This window comes from Psammomys obesus, unplaced genomic scaffold (genome assembly GCF_907164565.1).
Source record: "Psammomys obesus unplaced genomic scaffold, mPsaObe1.curated_primary_1811, whole genome shotgun sequence".
Taxonomy (NCBI): domain Eukaryota; kingdom Metazoa; phylum Chordata; class Mammalia; order Rodentia; family Muridae; genus Psammomys; species Psammomys obesus.
Genome location: NW_026596040.1, coordinates 24210591 through 24238453, shown reverse-complemented (window position 1 = coordinate 24238453; position 27863 = coordinate 24210591). Strand labels below are relative to the sequence as shown.

General features: G+C 41.1%; 1 protein-coding gene across 3 annotated transcripts in view; it reads left to right on the top strand.

The window, feature by feature from the left end:
- Positions 1–27863, top strand: part of Piezo2 (piezo type mechanosensitive ion channel component 2) — a 348488-nt gene that overhangs the window by 110029 nt on the left and 210596 nt on the right. For all 3 annotated transcript variants that reach the window (XM_055622927.1, XM_055622925.1, XM_055622924.1), the window contains exon 3: positions 23368–23493. In XM_055622927.1, the coding sequence (XP_055478902.1) occupies positions 23368–23493 (126 nt within the window). The remainder of the gene's footprint in view (positions 1–23367; positions 23494–27863) is intronic.

The window sequence follows — 27863 nt, the reverse complement described above, 5'->3', positions numbered from 1 at the left end:
AATTTAGAAGAAATCTGAATCCACTGCAGGATGCAATAGCACACAAAGAATTAGAAATCAAGTATGAATACCAGAGTTATAGAAACTGGTTTTGCTTTGTAGCTGAGGATACAGAGATATACCACCACTGCCCCATTCCACCCCTGCCAGGGTGAGCTAAGGAAGTGAGCATTGTGGGAAGACTTCACTCCCTCTGACTTGAGCTTGGAGCTCTGCACTCGTTACCTAGCTGCCCTGTTAAAATTGCAACTCACCTCTTCTCACATTTTCAGATTAAACCATGTCATCTTTACTAATCCCTAGAGCTTTCCCATATTGCCTCACTGGACAAAGAGGGCTTTACACATCTTACGTTGATTAGAATTGACTTTCCATTGTCCTCAACAGACAGTGTTCTCCTTTGATTCTCATAAAGTCAGGGAGGATGGGTGGTTGTGCATAGGAAGGAGGCAACAGCCACACCAGCCCTGATAGGATCTGCTAGGACCTTGAGTTACCTACCAGAGTACAGAATGGACCCATAGGTGTCTGTTTTGTGGTTACCCCAAGCACCTGAGGGTGATGGTGCTCAGTGGAGAAGCTGATGGTCACAGCAGGAAGTAGGCACATTCTCCCTATGAGCCTATAAGCCACCATCTTACCTCTTTATTGGATCTGTTGTCTTGAGCTAGCTTACATTGTCCTGAAGTCTCATTAGCTCTTTTCTGTAAAACCTTGACCAAGGTCTTTGGAACTTTGAGTGATGGCTGTTTTAGAAGGAATCACACATTTGAGGACGGAAAGAACCTTCAGTACCACACTGGCTCCTTAACAGCATCTTTGGCACATTTCTCCTGGCATTCAATTTCCCCTGTCACCAACTGAAATGATGGTCATTTTCTGATTAGCTTCTACATCAGCTCACCCTGGAGGACTGTAACTGCTACTAATGAATTAGAAGGCTGGGGCTCCCCTTTCCAGCAGGGACTCTGCTCACAACCTCCCAAATGTTTTTTTAACGCATATTTTTCCTGGTATGTGGCTAACTTTTGATTAGTGCCTAAATTTAGTAGAACAATAAAATCAAGATCAAACGCTGATAAATCATTGTCAAATGAGTCGTTATGATCAGTTCCTAATGCCTCTGTAACAGACTGTGACGTTAGTGGCATAAGCCCCTGCAGATGTGTTGTCTGATAACTCTTTCTAAGTATGTGATTTAAATGGGCTACACCAGGAACTGTGATCCTTTCTAGAGGAGACTGCATGAGAACGTGATTTCTTGGCTTCCAGAAGACGCCTGCACATGAGGTTCTCACCCCTCTGCCTTCCAATTCAGTTGTGAATGGTCTAGTCTTTCTCATATGGAAACGAGTTCTTGCCTTCCTTCCTCTTTACAAGTATCTTGTGTTTTCAGTTGGTCCCCTGGATAACCATGGCAGGTCTCCCATCATATATAACCCACTTCATCATATCATCAGAATAATTTGTGCCGTGTAAAGAAACATAGTTATGGGCTCCAGGAATTATGTAAATGAAGACATGAAAGATTTAATCTCAAATTTTGAGAATATATAAAATAGTTAATACCTTGTAAGAATGCTTTGAAGCTGAAAGCAGTAGTGTGTGTCTGGGTCAGGCAGAAAGATGCTATCTTGAAGCCAGCCTGAACTACATAATAAAACCCTGTCAGAGGAAAGAAGAGAGGCAGGAAGGCCCACCTTCATAATAAGTGCTAGTGTCTAGCCAAATCAAAGACCCCATTGGTCTATAAACGTAAAGAAAATGCGGACCTGCCACGGTTAACAGCACAAGGAGGATAATTCGTATACCTGCGGGTAACAACCCCCCTCACCCATTATTTGGGCTCATATATCTGTAAACACAGCCCTACAGCAGGATAGAGTCAGGAGGATCTGTGAGACTTGCTGGTTGCAAGCCCAACCAAAATCTGCATGTTCCACGCTGAGAGAGAGAGAGGGGACTCTGACTCAAAGAAAAAACATACTGATGCCCTGTTTTGCCCATGTGGGTAAACATACATTCTGTGTGTATTTATACACACAGAGGTGCTCTATTTCATATTGTCATCAAATCAGTTCCCAAGGTCTACTGAAATTCTACTTTGGGTGGTATCCAAGAGTGTACAAGGAAAATCAGACGCATTTCCTACAGAAGTACTGACATCTATTTAATTATTAAATGAAGCTAAGTGTAGCAGAGAACTATGGTAGGTTTTGCACACTGGCTTTGTGGACATAAGAGATGATCTAAAGGGCCGAGGTGCTGAGTGCCCTATGTGCTTGATGCACAGTGACAACCCCTGATTCTCATTTTAAGTGTATCCCCTTAGTTTATGGAAGTGTTATACTGGAGGCCAATTCTCTTTACTTTTTAAAAGACCTGCTCATTAAACATTGTAGGCAAACACTTCAGCCCGTGTTTAGAATGAAACTCTCGGGAAGTTTGAGAGGATGTTTAAAATGAATTTTTGAATGCTCTAAATAAACCACCCAAGCACTAGTAGCTAATTTCTTCCCGTAAACTCATTTTCCTTTGTTGAAAGGCCAAGGGCAGTAAATGTGATTGGTGAGCTACTTGTCCTCAGAAGTATAGATGCACATTTTGGGGTTGAATGTACATAATAAAGGATTGTGGAAGATAGGAATTTTCCTTAGAGACTTCAAGTCCAAGTGCAGCTATTGCCATTGTTTGGTGGCTGTTTCCATTGAAGATGTGGAAGGGGCTTTCCAAGCTGAGACTTGTAAAGTCATAGTGTTTGAGTAAGAGAAAATGAATATGTGACAAAAAGGTGTCTATGATCATAGCAGAGTACTACACATGTTTTAAGATGGAATGTAAGTTTTATTATCTGTACAAAATTAAAATAAAATTATGGTGATATTAGATATAAGATGCTATTAAATATTTATAATAACAGTACTTTATTAGCTATGGGAAATAACTAGTGCTCTCAATTAAAATGTGCATTTATAGTTCAGTTTATAGGAGAGAAAACAGTCAAAATGATGTAGTCTGTTTTGATTGCCAGGGTAGACTAATTTTATGCTGATATATATAATCTGAGCCTCATTAAATGTAAACTTATAGTAGTTTAGTGGAATTAGAGCTCTTTCCTAAAGTAAGAAATAACAGTTAAGTCTAAATATATCTGAGTCAAATAGTTGAATGAAAAGAAATAAAATATTTAATCTTAAAATTAAGAGAATAAAGAAAGAGAAATGCTTTTTAAAAATTCCAAATATTTTACTATAGTGATCATGGGAGTGACCATTTCCTGCTTTCAGTGTAGGGTAGGTGGCAACAACTTAGTTTCCAGCCAGGCCTTCTGTGTTCCCACACCACATAGCATGGTGCCCTGCATGCTACAGATTTACAAGTAAGAGATGATGGAACACATGAAGTTGATACATTTAAAAACTAGTCTAACATTTCAGCTGTGCACTGATTTACTCTTGAAGATGTTGATACACATATCATAATTCTTTCAACAAGTAAGTATCAGACTCCCACTTTAGGTCAAGTCTTTCTCTGAGATAAATATGGAAATTGTATAAGATATAGATGGGCTCCGTCCTCGAGGTAGGACGTGAAGGGAGAGGATTGGCTGACAAGCCTCAGATCTTGCTATCTGATGTTGCACCGATGACCATGGCTGTTTTTACTGACTTCCATCTTGTCAGGACAAGTGAGCCTTTTCCAGGGAAAACTGTTTTGAATATGCAGGGAGCTTCTGAGTAAACACCGTTGACTGAGTGGCTCTGTCTCAGTTGGCTGCCAGTGCAGTGCAGCACAGCACAGCAGTTTTGCTCCTTTTTCTATTTCCAAGGCATTATGGGTATAGGTGAATGTGTGACCTTCAGAGGGCTTTGCAATCCGGTGCCTGTCACTCCAAGATGTGCACTATGTGGCAAGCATTTCAAGGGTACTGAGTCTTCAGACATCTCCTCGAAGGAATGCCATGGAACAGATAGCATGTCAAGTGGCTCCATTTGACAGCTTTGGATGCTGGCCTTTGATTTCTTCCTGTTTACACATAATTTAATGGAAGGGTTAGCCATAGCATCCCAAGTGTCTGTGACTACTGGGTGTTCAGTCCACAATGACTGAACAAAAGACAACCGCCCTTTGGCATGCTCTGGTTGGTGGTTTACTGAGTAAGACAATCTTAAGAAGTTGGAGATCCTTTTGTAGTCATCACTTGTTTTCAAGTAGTGCATGCCTTCTGCTCTGCTGTAACAAAATGCCTTGAACCTGGTAACAAACACATTTCTTTTCCTTATGGTTCTGTCACTGGCATCTGAGAGCAAAATGTCTGTCAGTTGAGCTCTTCTGAATCTTCTTGTCTTCCTTCTGTGTGAACAGAAACATATCTACTCTTCTTTTCTTAGAGGGACATCATTGTATGCTAGAATGGGGTCTCTCAATAGGGCCTCATGTTGCCTTAATTGTCTCTCCAAATATAGCTTCATTTTGAGAGCCTGGCATTAGGACATAAGAATTTTGGAAAGGATGCAGTTCAGCCTCTAACACATTTATGATTGCTGTGCTCTAGATATATTGACAATTACTCCATTTAAATACCAAAGATGTTTAATGATCTTTTAAAAGTCAGGCTTATGTAGGTTGTCAATAAAAACCAGAACATCACTGTTTTTCCACTTGCCTAGTTGCTTAGCAAAGCCTGACCTTCCATTACATAGAGACTCCCATCCCTGGCTCACCCCAGAGCTACTTGAGGAGCCTTTAAGGAATACACATGGTTTGACTGACTAGGAGCAATGGGTTGGAACATCTTGGCTTAAATTTGAATATTCTGTTTTAGAAGATCTCTAAGCTGCTAAACCTCTGCACTCTTTAGATACTGAGTGATCAATCAAAAACTGTCTGATAAGAATCCTTGGCTATTCTGTCCAGTAATGGTAATAGTAACCACACGTCTCACTTTGTAAGATGGAGTCACTTTTATTTACATTTCCCTAATGACCAAGGTCGCTGAACACTTCTTCAAGTGCTTCTTAGCCATTAGAGATTCTTCTGTTGAAAATTATCTGTTTAGCTCTGCACTCGATCTTTTAATTAGGTCATTTGGTTTGTTGGTGTTTAATTTCTTGAGTTCTTTATATATTTTGTATATTAGCCTTTTGTTGGATATAGGGTTAGCAAAGATCTGTGAAGAGACACAATGGCTACGGCAAGTCTTATAAAGAAACATTTAATTTGAAACTGATTCACAGTTTCAGAGGTTTAGTCCATTATTGTCATGGCAGGAAGCATGGTAGACAGGGTTCTGGAGAAAGGGCTGAGAGTTCTATACCCAGATACACAGGCAGCAGGAAGTAAATGTTACACTAGACCTGGCTCAAGCATCTGAGACCTCCAAGCCTGCCACTTTGTGATGCACTTCCTCCAACAAAGCCACACCCACTCCAGCAAGGCCACACCTCCGAATAATGCCACTCCCTCTGGACCTATAGGGGCCATTTTTATTCAAGCCATCACATTCTCCTTTGGCATATTCCTTGACACCCTTCTCTTCTGAGATATTTGGAAGCTTGCCCGTGGCCTCCCAGAGTGATAGTCCTGTGTACTTGCTCCATTAGGGTTCACTGAACCTCAGTTCCTGGCAGAGTAAGGGCTGAGGGAAAGAGCCTATAATGGTCAGCCTGCATAGTACAAAGGTCTATGCCTGGTTGAGTTCCCTCAGGTGTACACACTTACAGAGACCCACTTGGTTGTACACAGAAGATCTGGGCCTTCATATAATTTCTTCTATATTTTACCCACGACAATGAAACTTCATGGCATTTAGGAGTATAAATTTTATTAACAAATGTGTCTGTTTTTACTAAATCTGGAAACTTTACTTGCCAATTTGTTTCAAGGACACTTTTTCAATCTCTCACTTATTTGTATTTATTTTATAAATACTTAAGGTCCCAGTTTAAAAAGAAAAAAAATTATAGATAGTATAATTGAAAGATGCTTGAATATCACACACACACAAATATATATATGAGAGAGAGAGAAAAGAGAGACAGATATAGACAGACAGGCAGACAGATAGAGAGTCCCACTATGTATCCCCGCATGGCCTGGAACTTGCTGTGTAGGCTAGGTTGGCCTCAAACTCAGAGTCCGCCTCCAGACCGCTGTTGTTAAAGTTGTACATCACTCTGCCTAGCTCAGTTATATAACATGAAGGAAGGAATTTCATTATAAGAATACACTAAGTCATAAACAGGATAGAAAGGAGTGCATGCTGATATGCACGCATAAAGACGGAAAGAGGGAGGAGAAAAGGAAGGGAAGAAGACATAGAAACCGATGGACTTGAAGATCATGGTATAGAGTCCCCACGTTCTTCTGCTGCTTTGCTTCTCACAAGTGCAAAGGTATGACATCAAGGCTAATAGGCCGTTAGCATCATTGAGGCTTGTATTACCCGTTCCCTTCCCTGCCACACACTGCCATGAATCCTTGTCCTGATGGCACTTGAAGATCTTACCTTGTGTGATCCAAGCTCCCAATTAGCCGTGCTAATTCACTTATAAGGTTGCTCTCTCATGTCCTCATCTGTTCAATCAGTATTTATCATGTGCCTTCAGCTAAATGCTTTTCTCTGAGCTGAATATGGCCTTTAAATCATGAATCTTACATTTAAGAGAAATTCAGATAAATGGTGATGATGATGATAAGAAGAAGAAGAGGAGGAGGAGGGGGAGAGGAGAAAACTTTCAGAATGGGCAACTTGGACTCAGCTCATATGATATGGTGTCTAGCTCACCTCCATAGCTATGGAAGTCTTTCTTAGAGGAGGACTTCTAATCTTAGAACTATGCAGAGAACTAGGAGGCACCAAAGATCTGGAAGCAGAAACTGAATTGTCTTTTTGCCAGCTTTACTAATAAATGGAAACATCTCTATGGCAATGGACCCATTAATTAAAAGGTTGCTTTCCTGAGGTATGATGGAGAGAAGCTGGGGACCATTTGTCTTTCCGGGAGACTCCCTGGCAGATGACTCATTGTCCAGCTGTTTGGGAGCACACACAAGGAACAGAACGTGGTGCTAGCCAGCAGCTGCCCTGTCCTGGCTTCCAAGGCAAAAGAGGAAAATCCAAGGTCAATGAAAATAAACACAACAGGTCCCAAGGCAGTTAGTCATAGTAACCTGGTCTGTGTTCCCTGTGGGAAAATCAAGATAGTACAAAAAGTACCTCCTCTTGGCTAGTCAAGCTGTCATGTCACCATGGTGAACACGTGTATGAAGGTACTTAGGGAAACAGCACCCCAGTGCACAGTGGCAGGGCCCAAGAACCACTTGATTTAAACACTGCCAGGCAGTATTCTGGACTGTGTCTGGGAGCCCCTACCACACCTTCATGCAGCCCTCAATTGGGGCTCTTTGTTCTGGTTCCACATGCTGCCTTCTTCGAACTTTTGTGCCTGGCAAGCACATTGAACCTGTGCCCCCAAAAGGATGAGTGAAAGAAGGAGAAGCAAGAAAAATCCAGTGCTATACCTGGCTTAACAGAATGATGTGCAGTAGGGCAGAAACTTTTTCAGAGTCCAAGTCATTGTTTTCCTGAAGGGATTTCAGGACCACATCTGCTAATTGCTGTGTAAATGCACCACAGGGAACAAGCCTGCTGAGAAGGGAAGAGACTCCTAATTGTCTTCTGCCCATTCATTATCATATGTAGGTCCCTTGGTAGAGAACTTGGCAACTGTGGCTTAATGAAATAACTAGAAAGATGAGCTCTTCTTGTTGGCTTAATGTGACACGTCCTTGCCAATACATACTGAAATCAGCACACAGGGACTACTTTTCCTCCTGTATGTGAGCTTCAGTTCTTATTATGTCCCTTCAGGAACATTTAATGGGATCCCTTAAGTGCAGAACACAGGGCTAGAAGTGTCCAGAGGGGTGCTCAGGGTCCCTCCCTCAAGGAGCTCCCAGGATGACCACTTCAGGAAATGCATGATTTGGCTCTCATGCTTCAAATGCCTTTTTTTTTTTTAATGGTAATTATTTTGATTCCATCAACAAAGCAAACTCATCTCACTGTTTTACCCTGTGGGTTCTTTCTTCTCCTCAGCCCAAGGAGAACCCATCAAAAAAAAAAAAAAAAAAAAAAAAAAACCAAAAAAAACTATAGCCTTTCAATTCCCAAGTTGCCACTCTCTGCAACTTAAGTACTTGTAATTAGGTTATCCTGTTTGACTTGCTTTTCATAGCTTGTCTTTTTAAAAGCTGAAGTATGCTTACACAAAGTTGTATGTATTGATATGTTTCTATCTGGGCGCCCTTCTACAACCACTAATAAAATATCTCCACAAAAATATCTATCTTAGAATATTAAAACTTCCACATATCTCTGAGAGGTGACTTCTGACATTTGATTTGAGTTTTCTTCTGGACATGGTGGAATTAGAGAAGGCATAAGGTCGTGGAGTCATTTTCAGGGAGCTGTGCAGTGTGGGCACAAACATGGCACATACTAGTTCATGATCTGGTCAAATGAAGCAACATATGGGGAACAGGAAAAGCTCTGATTATCATGGAATCCATGGGGTGCAGACCAGGAAGTTTCTTGAGTATCAAAATGCAGACCTTTCTGTTTATTTATCCTCATAAACATTTTTCCTTCAGATGTCCTTTCTTAAGTTTGCTCACAGGTCAGCAAATGACAACCACTAGTCCTGTATCCACAAATGTTATTTTGTATGTTTCAGGAGAAAAACACTTCATGACATGTAAGCATCTTGAAGACTTTATTGAGCTACATCCATGCCATTATTCTGTTTCTCTTAACAAAATATATCAGGTAGTTATAAAAACAAAGAGCATTTTTTAGCTCAGTTTTCATTGATTGGTTGAGATGCTTGGGGCTGTAGAAAGGTAACCCATCATGACAGAAAAGTATATTGGGGGAAAAAAACCAAAGAGAAAAAAAAAAAAAAAAGAAAGGGTTTAGGGTCCCACTACTGCCTTCACAAGCACCCATCCAATGACCCAATGACCTTCAGGTTCCACCAGTTAAGTGTTCCAAAGCCTCCTATTAGTTCCTGGGGATCATGTCTTCAACAACAAGCCTTTGTGGGACATTCAAAGTTCAAATTATATTAACCGCCATGAGCTGTCCACGCAATAGGTCCATGCATTAATTGTAATTCTCTTTATGGTACAAGCCCAGCAATGAACAGCAACAGCAAAGTGTATCTCCCAAAGCCTGAAATACTTCTGGCCCTTAAAGCTAGAATGGACCCAGAATGCCCAGCTATGTGGCAGGCTTCAGATCTTCCAGTCTGCATACTCTTAGGCATGTATGTTTTGTTTTGTTTTTTAAAATCAGCTCAAGCAACTGTGTCATATCTAGTTTTCTAAATGTCACTGTCTTTTGGTGCACTTAGCATGTGCTCTGCTGGTGTGGTCTCAGAGAACAGACCACATGGTCTTGCTCTATGCTGGAGGCATCATAGTCTGGGTGTAAGATGCCCAGCACATGGTAATCCTGAAGCAATTATTTATATCACAAACTAATTATCAGGGAAGCAGTTGGAAGATCAACATTCTCCCATTGTTCCTGCAGCTTTTCTGGAATTCTCTAATGCTTGATGGAATTTTCTCATTTCCTCCTCAATGTCTCTTAAGTATTGTTTTAAATTTATCTCTGTTTCTATGTTCTGTTTTGGATGAACAACTCAGTAATATCAAATTCACTAAATTTATCTAGCTAATCTAGGGTTTAGTTTATATAGTGATCTGCTTAATAATGAAATGGAAATATTTTTATGTCTATGACTAATCTTTTAATGGAATGCCATATGTCTATTTATAAAGAAATGTCTTGTTCACAAGTTAGAATATGATTTATTTATGTTTTGTTTTGTTTAGGGGTTTTTTGTGAGAAGCTCAAGAACGTGAGCTTAAATTTATTTCAGTATTTATCTTAGACTATTTTCCATTTCTGTAACAAAATATCAGAAGCTGGATGCTATGTAATGAAAGATGGGGTAGTGGTAGGGCTTTATGGCTGTGAGAAGCCACTATGAACACTGCAACTCTCCTAAGGGAAAATGTTGAATTGGCGCTGGCTCACAGTTCATAGGTTTAGTCCATTATCATCAAGGTGGGAAGTGTGATGGCACAAAGGCAGACATAGTGCTGGAGAGTAGATGAAAGTTCTACATCTGAGTAGGCAGGCAGCAGGAAGAGAGAGTGAGACACTAGGCCTGACTTGAACATTTGAAACCTCAAAGCTCCATCCCAGTGACCATGCATTCAAATCTGTGAGACCATTCTTACTCAAACCACCATAGGTGGGGTTGTAAACTCAGTTTAAGAAGCTAGAAGTCCAGGATTGGGTGGCTTCAACTCTTTGCTTTCTATTGAGGGCTCACGATGAGCATATATCTAGAAATATAAGGGTATATTACAAGGTACACTTTCCTAAAGGTCCCATTGTGTCCCAGTAGTATCACCTGAGACTTGAACCTTGAGCTCCAGATCCTTTGAGTAACAGTTATCCAGATTTTAACAGTAGTTAAAGATGGGGCAGCAGGGAGAAATGTGAAAGGGCAGCTGTCCCAGTAGCTGACACCTGGAAAAGGTCCATGTGTAATCAAATTAGGCCACATACATGATGGAGCATAGTACCTGTGCTCCTCAGTGCCAGAAGGCGTTAACATCTCTGTCAGGGCCAAAGAGACAAAGAACAAAAAGGATGGTATGCTCTCACTCACTCAACCTTGGGATGACAGTTTGGATTAAATATGCCAACTGATGTTGTCACTTTTCCTAAGGGCCATTAGCAGGATGCATAGATGTCTACCAGACAATGATGGCCAGGTGGGTTGGTCAGGGATGAAACATTTCCTGTTAGTGACAGAGTTTTGCTAAGCTTTTGTCTGCCTCAGTAGACTTACCTGGCCCTGGACCAATCTGTGTCTAGACCAGGAGGCCTCAGTAGTTCTGTTATGTTGCCACATCCATCTTCCCTTACAACCCCACATTTAGTTCTCTATTTGGGAGTAGTTGGCCCATCACATTCGCATCTCAATTTCTCTCCTATGACCTTTAACTTTTAGGAAGCTGCTTTGCCTGCACAATTCTCATCTCAGGTCAGCCTATATCTGCTTTCTGTCCACTGCTGGCATGGAGTAGCTCAGTTCCTTAGTGTAAGCTCTAAACCCTTTCCAAGAGCCATTCTGAACCCTCCTCCCAAAGAAGTGGCTCAGGGCTGTGCTCTAGCTTCTATAGCTTTGACAGTCACTTTCTGGTGGGCTCAGTGCTGTTTTCCTCACTGTCCTACAGGAATCATTCTGTCCCTCAGTGTTGGATGGCAATGGCATCTCTGTCAGGGCCAGTGACAGGGAGAACAAAGATGACAGTAGCCTTTAAGGCTGACAGTTGGGATCATATGCAGATAGGTACGAGCTTTACCATGGATCAATGGCAGGAAATATAGATGTCTATCAGGAACTTCTTCACTCAAATCTCTGTCTCAGTGCTATTTCCTGGTAACCCAACCCAGGACAGAGGTTAATATTAGAGGGACATTTCCTCTAGTGTCAGAATCCTACCAACCTTATTCACCACAAGAGGCCAGCAGAGTCTCCTGGGGTCAATTTGTAAGGAAGGGCGTTGCAGAATCAGACCTAATTGCAAGTAGTCAGTTCAAAGAAAGGGAAGTGTGAAAACAAGATGCTGCAACCTTCAGTCCCCTTCCCATGGTCCTTGAACATCACTCCCCTATGCACCAAAAGTACTGTTTGCATCTGTTTCGTTGAGCAAAAGACTTTGGGAGAGATTCTAACTCTTTAAAAGTTACTAAGGCATTGAAGAGATGGCTCAGCGGTTAAAGGCATTTCTTGCTCTTGCAGAGAACCCAGGCTCAGTTCCCAGCACCCACATTATGGCTCACAAACATCTATAACTTGGTGGGGGGAACTCCAGTTCCAGGGGACCTGGCCCCCTCTCTTAGCCTCTGTGAGCATCAGAAACACACATGGTGCGATACATATATGCAGACAAGACATTCATACATATAAAATAAAATAAGTCCATTTTAAAGTTATCAAATCATAAGACATAAAAGGAGAAGAGGGGAAGGGAGCAACCTACTTTTCATGTGCCAATAAAATAAAATTGAAAGTCCACACCAGGGTTGAGAGCTGGGAGTGGTGGGGATGCCATGGCTGGGTGGCAGGCACACCGTGGAAACTCTGCCCTCCCAGGGAGGTGGGGGAGAACTGGAGGATTGAGCCTGCCATTGTTCCTCTGCTCCCTCCTGCAAGGCTGACAGCAGCTCTCCTAAGATGCACTCTTTGGTTTTGATGTGTGCTGAAGGGTGGCTTCAGTGAAACACAGATGGAATTAAGTGTTGACTCTCTCCATTTTTATTAGTGTGGTGCTAATGAGGTGGCCATCGTTTGGGGTGCTAGTGACTTTGTGTGCTTAACCTAGAAGCTTGACTGTTAGTTTGAGGCATCTTCTTCCAGCTAGTAGGCATCCATGCTCAAGCTCATTTCCATCTGACAGAAAACCTTCATTTTTTTGTGTCAATGCCTTTTTCACGTGTTTCTTTATACAGCATGTTGTGAAAAGTTCTTTAAATGTAAATAACTTGTTTGTCAAGATATTTTTTCTCAACGTAAATTATATAATTAAATAGTCATTCCACGAGGCTTTCTGATCAAACTATAAATGAATCATAAAATCAGCACCTTGAGAATAAACCACAGATTATTCTTAAAACTCCAGTTTTAGGCAAATTTTGCATCGGGTTCATTAACTTACCTAGAAATCCATGATGATGAAAATATGGCAGCTTTCATTTTCTCAGAAAGTCACCACAAAGACCAGGGGCTTTCCTTTAAAGATTTTAGGGATGTTGGCTTACATTGCTTTGTAAGCGGAAATTTCTGAAGTTAACTTAAGGAAGTTGGCACATCATCAGGAGAGCCTTGGGTCTTCCACATGCGCTTGCCACATCCAAATCACCTGGAAGCCAGAGAAATGGAAACGTTGGCTTTGCCAATAATGCCTCTCATTTCTTTCAGGAGCATAATAAATAAGAAGTAAAGTTTATGCCTGTTTTATTATTTTATTATTTATTTACTTTTATCTATCTATCTATCTATCTATCTATCTATCTATCTATCTATCTATTTCAATTTAATTTTGTTGTTGTTTTGAGACAGGCTTTCTCTATGTAGTGCTTGTGGTCCTAGAATTCACTCTGTCGTCCAGGCTGGCACAGAAAGATCCATTGGCCTCTGCTTCCTGAGTTATTGTATTTTTAACTGAAAAAAATTATACAGTATATTTTGATCATGTTTCCCTCCTCCAATTCCTCCCAGCCAGCCCTACCCACCAAACTATATGTTAGTTTTTCTCTTTTTGAAAAAACAAACATAAAAGGAACCCCCTCCATGACCAAAAAAAAAAAAGGGAAATCAAAATAGACAAGCGAAAGATGAATAAGACAAAAAAAAGTTTGCCTAAACAAAGAAAAAATACACAAAAAGTCTACAAAAATACCATTGGGCTCATTTTATGTTGAACAGCTACTCCCAAGTATGGGGTCTGTTCTGGAATGTGGTTCATATGCCCCGTGAGACTCCTTTGAAGAAATCTGATTTCCCCGCTGCCAGCAGACGTCAGCTGCGAATAGCTTCTTGGTTAGTGGTGAGAGCTCATCTTCACTTCTCCTTTTCAGTGCTGGGACCCCATCCGGCTTGACATGTGCAGGCTTGGCACGTCACAGTCCTGCCACAGTCTCTGAGTGTGCATTGTGCATCAGTCCTCTTGTACCTGGAAGACTGTCCACTGGAGTCGCCCACCATCCCTGGATTTTACGTTTTTTTTCTAGCTCCTCTTCCATGTACATCCTTAGCCCCGAGGGAGCAGATTTGGTGAAGACATCCCATTTCGGGCTGAGTGCACCAAAGTCTCCCTGTCCGCCCATTATCCGGCTGTGAGTCTGTGTTGGTTCCTGTCTCTGGCGAGAGGAGGCATCTCTGCCGATGGCTGAGTGATGCACTGTTCTATGGGTATGGCAGCATGTCACTGGGAGGCATTGCTTGGGATTCCTTTAGCAGAATAGTAGTATTTGGTTTTCCCCGTAGCTCATGACCTACCTAGTGTCATGTTTTTAGACACTTGAGCAGTGTCAGGTATGGGTTCCATCTCATGGTGTGGGCTTTATATCCAATCAGAAAATTAAAAAAAACAAAAAACAAAACAAAAAACAAACAGTTCCTGAATGGAATCTATGAAAAAAAAAAACAGTAGTTTTTTTTATTTTATTTTATTTTTTTCTTATCAGTTACATTTTATTAACTCTGTATCCCAGCCGTGTCCCAATCCCTCATTCCCTCCCAGTCCCTCCCTCCCTCATCTCCACCGTGCCCCATGCCAAGTCCACTGATAGGGGGGGACCTCCTCCCCATTCATCTGATCCTGTTTTATCAGGTATCTTCAGGACTGGCTGCAAAGCTCTCCTCTGTGGCCTAACAGGACTGCTCCTCCCTTGGGGGGTGGGGAGGCCAAAGAGCCAGTCATTGAGTTCCTGTTAGAAATAGTCCTTGTTCCCCTCACTATGGGAAACCAATTGGTTACTGAGCTACCACAGGCTACATCTGAGCAGAGGTTCTAGGTTACATTCATACATGGTCCTTGGTTGCATGTCAGTCTCAGAAAGGACCCTGTGTCCAGATATATCTGGTCCTTGTGGAGCGCCTATCCTTTCCTCATCAGACTAACTCCCCTTCTTTCTTATGATTCCCTGTACTCTGCCAAAGGTTTGGTCATGAGTCTGCTTTGAAAACACTGCTAGTTAGAGTCTTTCCAATGCGCTCAGTAGACTCCTGTCATATGTTCAATGCGCATCCCATCTGTCTTTCAAAACGAGGATTGATAATCTTACCCCATGTCTGCTCTCTTGATTATCTTTTTTAGGTGTATAGATTTCATTATGTTTATCATATCTTATAGGTCTATATAAGTGAGTATAGTAGTTTTTATTTTGTTTTGTTTTGTTTAAATCTTCATTTTAGGAAATTTATTATAAATAAGCAAAATTTGGTTTAAAACTCAAGATAAAATTTTATTTAGAAACACTGCACTCACCTTCTTAGCTACTTAGTTCCTTCTGCATTTCTTCCTCTTTGGCACCCAGATGGCTGTGGAAGCAGCACACACGTATGGAGCATGGCCTCTCAGCCATGGGTTACTGAGCTTGTCTCTCTGTGGGCTCAGTTGCTTTTGGAAAATATCTTGACATTGCATCTGTTGCCTGTCCTTGTATAAATGCCCCACTTCCTCATGTTACAATGACTTGACATATCACATAATTCCAGATTTTAGGCACATTCTTGTTAAAACTGATTGCTGAATGCCTAACAAAAATAAGAAAAACTAAATTAAAAAAAAAAAAAAACCTTATCACTTAGACTGACACAGTGGTAGCAAAAGCAAAACACACTCTGAGTGCTTGGGATATAAACTTAATTTCTTATCAGAATTAAGGGCAGGTGTGGATGCCCACAGCTAACACTATGCTTAATCGTAAAGGACTGAATGCTTTTCCTCTGACATCAGAAATGTGATGAGTGCCACTGTTGGGACCCAAAATATATTCTCCCAAAACTTATAATTTGAAGCCTTATTTCTGCTACATGTGACTTCCTTGGGGGAAGGACCTACTCTCCTAAGTTTAACATCAAGCAAGATTAAGTCATTAGAGTGGGTCCTTAATCTATCCTCACTGGGTGTCCTTATAAGAGGAAGAAATTTAGAGGCGGGGATGTACCTGTTCAGGATGCTCGCAATAGGAACATGGTTCAACACAGCCCAGGAGAAAGGCTTCTGATGAAGATGCTCTGTGAACAGCTTGATCTTGGGTTCTATTTCCCAAAGCTGCAAGAAAATAAATTCGTTGTTTAGCTGTCAGTATATCTGGGGATGGTTCAGTTGGTAAATGCCACTTGCTCAAGTGTGAGGACCTGAGTTTGAAACTCCACCCCCCATGGAAAGAGTCAGTGATGGTATAGCATGATTCTGCAAGGCTGGTGCTAAAGCTCATTGGCCAGACAGCCTAGCTAAGCCAGGGAGCCGCAGGTGTGGTGAGAGACCCCATCCCCAAAACAATAGAGGATGAAAGCAACCTAGGAAAGACCCTCAGCATCATCTTACACACATCCGTACCTTCATGCACATGCATGCTAATGAGTATTACACATGTTGACAACTCATTAAGGCACTAAATAAGGTAACTTCCTGTTGGATACGTTTCACCAGGGACCAGCCCAAATCTGAACTCTTCGCTTCTCTTGATCTCCCATCTGTCTCTAACCAAGGGTTTTGCTCTGCATTATTGAATAGCACAGAAAAGATGGTGTGAGAAAGGAGTGGGGATTCTTGTACAGAAATCTCTCAGAGACGAGTTTACAAGGGAAGGAGCCACTTTATCGATTTTCACTGACCCAGAAAAGCAAACAAAACTGTACACAGATATCATTAACCAACATCTGTATGTTGTTTCCAACATTTATGAAATATTTGTTGCTGAAGGTTGTTTTTCAATCCACTGGCTGCTTTTTAGCAAATGATCACCACAACACTCACATATACATATACGTTATTCTGATTGAGCTCAAGGAAGAATGAATGAGTTAAGATTAAAGTATCATGTAGCTTAGGTTGTTACCACTGACTGCAGGAGAAATACAAGGCAGAGTATGTTGGTTACATTGTTCTCCTAAAGTGAGGTTTAATTTAAACAGGGTGAGCACATAGTAGGACAGCACATTGAGTATCCAGTTTTAAATGATCTCTAGGTATATTATTAACTTGGAGGCAAGATCTGGGAAAAGTCAAGTCTCTTTGAATGTAAGCAATATTTTCAGAAAAACAAAAACACATCATAGCATGAAGAAGCTATAAGATGCCTTTGAGATGCAGTTTTCAGAAAGCTTAAAGCACTCTGAGGAGACTTGGTAAAGATGAGGCTTCGGGTGATTTTGTTGAAACATCAGAAGGAATTGCTGAACGAAAAGGAACCCAAACTTCAAGGCTTGTGAAATTCTCATCCATCTATAATTACAAAAAAATGAGTAGAGGTACATCAGACGGGTCTGTATAAGGAAGTCCTTTTTCAAAACATAAACAAAGAAAATATGTTCTGGATTCCAATGGTTTTTGAAAACTATCTATTGAACAGAATACAGGGTGACTTACACATTTGATCTTAGCAGAAAATCTGCCAGCTTAAACTTTTAAGGCACAGAGGCAGGACAGAATGAAGAAAGCACTTGCTTCTTGGCTTCTAAGTGAACTGTCCAGCTTGGAATAAGCACTACCTTTAAGAAAAGGGAATATGACGCTAAGCATCAGAACTAATACTGTCACTACAGGCCACTAGGACATACGTCTAGGAGATAGGCATGACTCTGTCATGTTCGAGGACAGGGTCACCTCCTAAAGTTTTAGTGTGCCAGGGTGCTACCACCAAGGACCTTGAGGGTATTCTGTAGCTTAAGAACTTGGGGTGATGGGGGGGATGCTGCATTCCAGGGCTCATGGTAAAACTGCTGCCTCCCATCCCATGATCTGAAGGGCAGGGTATTGGCTGAGCTAGAGATGATACTCCAACCTCCAGCTCTACAGGAATCCTCACACCGGGTTCTTAGCTTATTGCAAATATGTAACTTCTTTCATTTTATTCCTTTAGCCAGGAATATTTGTATTGCATTATCCTAGTGTTGCATTTTGGGAGGAGATTAACTATTTTCAAAGATGTGTGCCTGGACGTTCAATTTTTCCTCATCATGAATGGCATATGTCGGGCTTCCCTCATATCCAAGTCAGAGGATATTTAAATGAAATTTGAGGCTGTTATTTGATGCTGACATGGGCTAAAACCTTGGTGAATGTGTGCTGCAGGTGAGAAGGATAGGGCCTTTGAGCATCACAGAACGTTAGGGGCTGAACAATGCCCCTCATTTTAGTCGCCTTTTTATCGCTATGACAAGCACCTGGGATGGCCAGGTTATAAAGATAGACTACAGAGGAGGACTTTGCAGCCAGCCCTGAAGATACCTGATAAAACAGGGTCAGATGAAAGGGGAGGAGGTCCTCCCCTATCAGTGGACTTGGAAAGGGGCAGGGAGGAGACCAGGGAGGGAGTGTGGGGTTGGGGAGGGAATGAGGGAGTGGGATACAGCTGGGACACAGAGTTAACAAAATGTAACTAAAAAGAAAAAAAAATAATAATTTAAAAAAAAAAGATAGACTATTCTCCTTGGCTTACTGTTTGGGGAGTTACAAGTTTATGATTAGTTGGCCAACTGTTTTAGGGCCAGTGAAAAGGCTGTCCATCTTACCTATTGTCCAGGATGCAAAAGTACAGATGAATAACAAAATTTTATTCTTCATAGAAAATATCCAAGTAGCGAAGAAGCACACGAACATATACTTAACCTCATTAGGCATTGGGGAAATACAAACCAGAGCTACAATGGAACACTACTTGATACCCAATAGTATAGTAATATTAAAAGTAAAACCTAGAGAGGAAATCAACAGGTACTGACAGAGACAGGAAAAAAACTGTAATCTTATAATTGGCTGGTAAGAATGTGGAGTGCATACTTTCTAGGAAACTTTTCTGATTCCTCAAAAATTTTTATATATAATTATCATATGATCCAATGAGTCCACATCTATGGATCTACATAAAATATACTCAAGCAGATACCCAAATCTCTGTGTGTGCACATTCATCAGAGCATCTACAGAGTCACAAGGCTGAGTCATGTAGGCTAGGTGGGGGAGGGGAAATGGGAAATGTTTGTCTGAAATGTGTGGAAGATGAAGTCAAATTACAGGCTACTTGGGAAACATTGTCGGTGTCCTGGATACCACTGAATGTACCTTGAAAAGTTTACCTCAATTAATAGTGTAGCTGGGAAGAGACATTTGCTGTGTTGGTCTTTACTTCTCTACGGTTAAAAGCCATCAAAATGACAGTGGATCTGAGAATAAAGCCAAAGACTACTTCCCTCCTAACTTCTGCTTATGCAGATTTTGAGCTTTTGATTATCTCAGGACTAATCAAATTCAGTTTCAGCTAGCTGAGTTTTCACTTCTGTGGCTAATCACGTTCCCACACTGTAGAGGTCCAAGAGTTAGACAATATAAAGCTGACGCACTTTAGAATAGAAAAATAAAAATGTTTGTCTTTGGTTGTTTTATTTATAATGCTTTTGACCTTAAAGTGTCATTTTTAATGGCAGCTACCTGGGGTTTTATCTGGGGACTGTCCCCTGTGCCCAGGTGTGTGTCAGCAGAGTTCCATGCTTCTCAGACAAGGTCACATACGAGAAGGATTCAGGAAGGGAAAGGGCACAAGAGTTAAAACAACCTGCTGGGCTGTGATCAGTTTCTTTCTTCAGTACATGTTTGCTGACTATGGATGTAAGAAATACTCAGTTTGTGATAGCTCAGCATCCTAAGTGAACTTTGATACTTGATTATATCTACCATTGGCTTTTACCCTTTTTGTTGTTGTTCATTTGTTTTCATTTCTTTTTGATCTATTTATTTTTATTTTATGTGTATGCATGTTTTGCTTGCATATGACCACATGGTTGCCTGGTGTTTGAGGCAGCCAAAAGAGGGCATCAGATTCCCTGGAACTGCAGTTACAGATGGTTGTGAACCATTATGTGGTTGCTAAGAAATGAACCTGGTTTCTGGAAGAGCAATACGTGCTCTTAACCACTGGGTCATCTCTTCAGCCCTTAGCTTTTGCTTTGTGACTGCCATGAAACTTATATAAAGTATCTTACATTTAAAATAATTGACTGATGTTAATAATAATTTTATTTTAACCACATAGAAAAACTATCCGTAATTTTACTTCATATTCCATCCCATATTATTGTCATAAATGATTTCTTTACAAATTAATGTACTTTAACTAATTATTGCATTTATACATACTTCTAATATTTTCTATTTTAAGATTTTCTATTAATGGGAGTTAAATTTGACATGCATACCACCATGGCAACAATACAAGTATTCTCAATTTGACTATATATCTATCTATGCCTGTGTGTTTTATGGCTTCCCATGTTTTCAAGGAATGTTGGTCAAGCTTGTTCCATTCCTTCCTAAGAGACAACTTTAGCTTTTCATGAAAAGCAGAGCTATACAGCCCCTCAACTTTTGGTTATCTGGCAAACTCTGTCTTCTTAATGTTTTCCTCTCAGCTTTTTTGAGTGTGGTGTTCTTGAGTGTGGTGTCTGCAGTGTTCCATCGGCACTGTGAGTGTATCAATCAATAGTTCCCTGGCCTTTGAGTTTCCTCATGAGAAATCCACTGACAGTCTTCTAGAGGAGCCATTATGTAATAAGTTATTTTTCTCTTTCTGCTTTCCAACTCTTGTCATTGTTTTTGTTTGCTTGTTTGTTTTTTTTGACAGTTTGGACTACAAATTACCACAAACAAGGCAAGTTATAAAATGAAGTTTTTAGTTTGAGGCTCATGCTTCTAGAAGGTTCAAGTCCATGGCCATCATGATGGGGAGCATGGTAGCAGGCATGGGGCTAGAGCAGTAGCCGAGCGCTCATATCTCAGTCCACAAGAGTGAGGTGTACAGAGCCAGCAGATCTCACTTAGTTCTCTTATAGCTCATTGACCTTCTACCTGATATTTTCACATTCTTTGTTAACGATTTTCAATCTTCATTTCTTTGGTGTCTGCCAAAGAAAAAAACAAAAACTGGAGGTCTGTTTTTTCCTTTGTTATTTGTTTATTTTATTTTTGGTTTTTTCCTTGATTATTTGTGGTTTTTTGAAGCTTGTTACTTTAACACTTCAGGACATATTCATCTCCCCCAGGGTCATTGAAAAATTTAATGGAAAAGAAACAAACAAAACAAACAAACACAAACTAAAGCCACACAGGAAACGCAATGGAGTGTGAGTTGGTTCTACAGTCCAAGTCCTTTAAATCTTTGCTGTAGGAGGACTTTCTCGCTCCACTTGTTCCTTCTTTAGATTCTTGTGCTGTCTTTGTCCCTCAGGCAGGCTTGGAACTGAGAGCATCTCATGTATTTTCATAGTGCAGAGACCCTGTAAACCCAAAGTTTCACACCTCATCCCTAACCAGTAGAGTAGAGTTGCTGAGACGTGCATAAGCTGCTGAGGTCTGTGTGCTTTCTCTAGGAGGTAGGGCATGGCATGCCCAAGGAGGTACAAGGCACTGTCCACAGAAAGAAGAGGCAACCAGGGGAGGCGTCACCTGGTTGTGGGCAAACTCGGGTGAGAAATATTGCAGGGTTCATTGTTATGTCTCTTAGTGGAGTCTATAGGTTTATTGTTAGAGCCCGCAGCTGGTAATGGAGAACCACAGTTAAGCTGAAGAGCACGCCTCCCCCTTCTCCAAGCACTTACCTGTTTCTGGCAGGTTTCCATTGGCTTGTCCCTTCAGTGTTTCTTGATGAGGTGAGACAGAAGTTAGCTGTCTAAGCTAGGACCCTGCAGGACTGAGGAAATGGGGCACTCAGACCATTCTCAGTTTTTCCAGGGGGAGAAAGAATATCTATTCTTTCCTGGCACCAAGCTTTGTTAACTATCAGATAGGCTCTTTCCTCATTTGCAGGTGATAGGATACATATTCAAAATATTTATTGAAAACCTCAAAACATCTCTTCTTATAGATATTGAAATGTGGTTTTTGAGCATTTAGGTTTCTTCTAGTATTTAATTTGAAATTTCATTAAATTTGTAGACCAAATTAAGGCAAATTTGTATATTTACCATATACTATCTCTTTGAATGTAACTTTTCTCTTTATTCATGTTCATATTTTTACACTCCCATAAATGTCTTATGCATTTGTTGTTAGGTTCATTCTCAAATACTTTTTATTAGCCAGGGTTCATTCAAAAAGTAGTAATGACATAGAAAATCTATGAACTTCATGGCTCACATGTTTTCCTGCATTTGATTTATTTCAAGGAATTGGCTTGCAGAATTGCTTGTATGAACTGGATGCAATTCTGGATGCTCCTCTCCGCAGGAAGAGTTTCTTTATATGCCTTCTATTACTCAGCCTGACTAGCTGAGATGGGGCTTCCTGAGTAGAAAGAATAGTCCTCTGTGTTAGCTTTGGTTTCCTACGGACCTTGTGGCTTTACAAACGCTCATCAGGACCTAGCTTAGTGTTTAATCAAATGACTGTGTACTCTGTTTGGGCCAAGTTGACATTTCGCAAAGTCGTGACAAAACAGCTTTGATTTCTAACTAACTTGTATCTGATTTTGTACCTTGCATTTGGTGATGTAGAGGTGGAGGGGCGTATCGGTTTTACTAAGATGGTCTTCTATCTGAATCCCTTATTGAATTCTCAAATGTGTTCTCACAGTTGGTCTGTAGGCTCGGCTTGGCATTCTGTACAGATATTCACTGTCTGGAAAGTAACCCCTTTGATCATACTATCAGCACATAATCCTTGTCATTAAGATTTGGCAGTCTTTCTTAATGAAACTACCAGTCCTTGTGGTGACGATTTTTAGATTCCTCATTCTCTGACATCCATGAGTTGAATGTCTAAAAACTCACCCTAAACAAGGTGCTTGCATAGTCGTGATTTGTTCAGCATTTAAAGAGGCTTCCTTTCACTTGTAGTTTTCTCAGCTATTTATTTAAAATCATTAGTGCTTTTGAGTCTTCTAAAATGTTTCTTTTGTAGTATTAATAAAACTGGTATGAGTCCATTTGTAGGTGAATTTCACTTGGATTTCTCATGTTAAACACATTTGTTCTTGTACGGTAAACTCACAAATACAACGAGCTATATTTCACTCTATTTTAATAGTTAACATTCTTTATCATTTATGTGTGTGCTCACATGTAAAAATGATTTATACTTTTCTTCTTTATCCTTATTTAATTTTGAAATTGAAGTTATCCTAACTTTGTAAAAATGTCTTGGGCGACTTTCTTATTTTTTACTTCCTTAAACTTTTAAAAAAGAGAGTGTTACGGGTTCCTTCTAGGCTGGCAGTGTTTTTCAGTACAGTTTTCTGATCCAGCTCTTGTTTCTAATCCGTTGTAAATACACCCTACAATGAGCGGGAAAGCAAAATTTCTTTATGGTGAATTTTAGTGTGTAGTGGCAACTATATAATATTGTAAAGGAAATAAGGTGCGTTTTGTCTGTAGGATTATAATTGGAGCAACTGTTATGATTATAGTAAGAGTTACACTGCCTCACTTTTTGCACCGGTCTGGGACTTCCTTATGGTAGTCTGTGAACACACTCTTACACTGTGGTCTTTGTCCCCAGGACACACGGGGCGGCTGCTACAGTCCCTCTGCATCACCAGCCTCTCCTTCCTGCTGCTGCACATCATTTTTCACATCACACTGGCCAGCCTGGAAGCTCAGCACCGCATCGCACCCGCTTACAACTGTGAGTACCAGCTTTGCGCTTCCTCTCAGGTGTGCTGTAATGAGGTGGCCTCTCACCGCACGCACACAGAGGAATCTGGGATGTAACTGAACGATGGAATTCATCGTAACTTTGGTCATTCGGCAATCTCGTACAGAATAACATATGTGTGGGTGTCTGTATGTAGGATTTGTCATGGAAAATGAAGTCTTGAGTTAAAAAGTGGATCCCCAACATATGTTACATATTGGGGTCCTATATGGTTGTAAAATATAACCATTGGTATTAATCTAAAAATCAGGATTTGCAGAGATCCCTTGGAACTCAACTGTAGGACAAGTACATCTAATCTGTGAGTTGACTACAAAAGCTTAGCGCTGTTACATGGATTGTGACAAGCGCAGTGTAGCGTTTGTTATGACTATGGGAAATGATATAATGCATACCATTTATTTTCAGACTTGGAGTTCTTAGTTGATATTTGTGAGAAAGCAAATGTCTCACCTAGAGTGTGAACTTATGGTCTGAGAAAGTCAATATGTTTACTCTTTGCTTAGCTATTATCTCCCCAAAGTAAATCATACTTCAGTTTCAGTAGAATTTGTATTTGTCTCTTGAAAATAAGCATTTTAAGTAGATGGAATCCAACTCATGTGTTTTCAGTTAAAACTAAAAACACCCTGATATATTTGAAATAGACTATAATAACAGTTTTGACTTGTCAGTTTTTATTTGAGGAACCCATTTGTGGCTTTGAAATTTCCTGAGCTTTCATGAGCACAAGTATAAGGGATAGGAAGTAAACATGCCTTCCCAGTGAAGTAAAAAGATCAGAAATTCTTCATGCATCAAAGGACGCTAATGTCAGCACAGTAGAGGGCTCTGTGATGATTTTACAGTCATAAATTATTCATTAGCCTCCCCTGTACAACTTTTAGACATGTGCAGAGCTAAGGATTTATTTGGTTCAAAATTCCTCTAATAGCAATTCCTGCCCAAATTGTATTTTTATTTCAAATCTATTTTTTTAAGATGTGGATGTCTTTTTTTAAACTGGTATGTAATGAATACACCATAAAATCTACACAACTTAAATATGCAGCCAAGAAGTTTCTTAGCATATTCAAAACTTGAGGCAATTATTCATAGTACTAGTCATCCCTAAAATCACCCCATACTCATGGAGAGGTATCCCCCAATGTCCTTGTGCAAATAGTGTCATGTTGCAGAGAGATGTAGAAGACCCACAAGGTGCAGCAGTTTAGGAAATGAAACTCACTGTCTTTTTGGTCTCCGTATGGGTATTCCTGTAATTTGCCTCCACCAAAGCTTTCCCGGAGTTCTCCAAAGATAAAGAAGGCAACATGAAATGACAATGCAAGTTTCTCTTTACATTTATAAATGTGTTTACTCTGTGTATGTTCTTTCATGAAGTGTGAATAGACAACTTAAACACACACAGACATTTGTTCTTGTTTTGGCTCCTAGGCAAGGATGCTTCAAGTGGGACTGTAATGACACCCATCCATGCCCCCATTTCCCAGGGTTTAGGAGAAGAGACCTCCTCCTTTCTATTGTCAGGTTGGCCTCTTTGCCCTCACCTTTCTTGTGGGTGAGAGCCACCTCTCATATCACTCTCTAAATATGTGGCTTCTCAACAGCAGACTTTTCCCACGTCCTCAGTAGAGGCATTTGCCGTTAACATGTAAGTCACACTGCAGAGTAACTTGCACACTGGAGTCCAATGAAGTCCTCCGTTCCCTTTCCTTTGTGTTCCCGGATGGAGCACTCCTCTACATGAATCAACAAATGGAAGTCATAACAGCAAACTTTCATTTCACGAAACTGAATTCCAGCTTGAAGCTTATTTGGATCAAAGTCAAGGTTCCATTTTGAAGTTCCAGTGTTTTTTGATGAAGTAACCAATAGAAAAGAACTTGGTTACAAACCAAGTTTTAAAAACTCGAGTTATTTCCTTTCAGCCATGGGCACCTTGAAGGTGAATTTATAGACGTCATAAATTTCTTCTGAAAAATCTTGCTGCTTCCTGGGCCAGTGTTGGCTCATCAGGTGCTGCAGGTTTGTGTTGGTTCGGTTTCCTGTGTAACATTAATATTAATACATTCTTGAAAGGGGATAAAAGAGGCATACGAACTTCAGAGCTTTGCAGCTCGTTAGTGTCCAGGGTCGGCACGGATGAGGGGGAAGCCTAGAGAATGTTTAATGGTCCAATTACAGAAACTCCTGAAAACGCAGTGAGGCTGGCTAATGGGGACACTGGCTTTTCATTTAGAGTTGACTTTCTATGCCAACGTGACTGTTTGTCTAACAGATGGAGCGAAGATTTCACCACCAGGACTGAAAATACAAAGCCTGTTATTTTCATATCGCAAAACCAGCAATTGATTTAACCTTTGATTTAAACACCAAAATTTTATTATTTTTAATATACGTATTTTTCAGAACAGTCCTGTGTAAAAGCCCTACCTGTCTTGGAACTTTTTCTGTAGACCAGGCTGGTCTTGAACCCACAGAAATCTACCTGCCTCTGATAGCATCTAGCCTTTTTAAACTTAATTCATTTATTATTTCATTTTATGTCCATTGGTGTTTTGCCTGCATGTATGTCTATGTGAGAGTGTCGGATCCCCTGGAACTAGAGTTACAGACAGTTGTGAGCCACCATGTGGGTGTTAGGACCTGAACCCAGGTCCTCTAGAAGAGCAGCCAGTGCTCTTAACCACTGAGCCATCTCTCCAATCCTAAACATCAAAATTTAAATGGAAAGACAAACACCCTCTCGGTCGTCGAGGTTACACATGGTGAACATTTTCCTCTGTCTTCAAGATTTTGGTAAATGAAGGAAAAAAATGTCTCAACCAAGCAGTGTTCAAATCCAAGACCACCAAGTGCTCACTTCTATGCATTAATTCTGTTTTCTTAATGGCTTGTTTCTCTATTTTAAACTCATACCCTCACCCCATTGTGGTAAAAGCCCCCTACTTCTCTTAGGAATCCAAGACATGTGTTTGGGGGGACAACAGTAGCATTTATAAATATTGAGCCCTTGAAAGCCCTCCTTCCCCTGGAGTCTTGTGAATATTAACTGGAAGCAGTGAAGAGTTTTTTTTTTTTTTCTTCAAACCGCCACCATTTATTTTATTTTATTATTATTATTTTTTTTAACTGGTTGGCAAATTTCTTAAAGGTGCCCTTGTGCAGATCTGAAACATAATATTCTCTCTCCCTCCCTCTTTCCCTCCTCCCCACTCTCCTTCTCCTCTCTCTCCTTCCCTCCCCCACCCAAACATTGTTTCCTTAGGTGAGTGAGCAATCAGTCAGGCCGGGGAGACATCTGTAAATCTCCCCCAAATGTGCTGTACCACTAACTAAAATATTTTCAGTCTGTCAGAGCCATGCTACCTAAATAAATGTGAATCTGGTTTCGATTATGTCACTGCCGATTACACAGACGTGCTGTGTCTGACTCTGTGGTAGATAGGCAGCCATGTCAGAGAAATTTCCAAGCCAGGCCAGTCTGGATTCCCATGCTGTGCAAAAGCAAAAGCTTGAAAGAAACCTTCCAGTTTCCAAACGATGAGCGAGAATTTCTGGTGATAATAACTGCTCTTGGAGGCTTACCCACAGGGCATGGACGAGCCTGGGTAGGACTCTAGAGATCGTGGCGTTCTGGTTCCAGCCGCTACTTTCTTTCTCCCTGCGGAGAGGATTTACTCTACATCATGGAGGGCATTCTAACAGGCCCCGTTTCATTGTCCCACGAGGTCTTGAGGACCAGCAGTGGGACATGTGGACGGCTGTGGTCTCTGCAGGCATCCGCAGTGACTGGGGCAGTGAGTAGGAGCTGTCATGCCAGGCTCCGCCGAGCCAGGGGCTCTGTCAAATCCCGTCATACACAGAATGGCGGGGCCGCTTAGTGAGCCAAGCCTTGCCCCGTAGGGCTTTTATTCTACTTCCTTCCCCAGGGATGTCTTTTCTTGCATAAGTACAGAGCCCAGCGTGCAGGAGTCACTGAGGCGGGGCTTGGAGTGGTGAAGAAACAGGCTCTGTGAGAGCTGGAGAGCTGTGGGAAGCCACCGTACATCTAAACTGTACACCCTGCGCTAGCCCCCTCCTCCCCCATATAACAAAACTCAGCTGCACTCTTGGATGTCACCTCTGCTGCCTCACACTTACATCACACATCTTAGCCGCGCACCCAGCCCAGCAACCTACTCCCCACCTCTGCGCTGAGGCTCGGTTTCAGGGCCCCACACAACCTGGTCAAGTGCTCCCCACTGGTTGTGCTCTTGAGTTGGAATCCTGGAAAATGATCTGTTGGGGTCTCTCCTCTCTCCCCCCCCCCCCTTTATGGAACTCCCTGTTTAGCG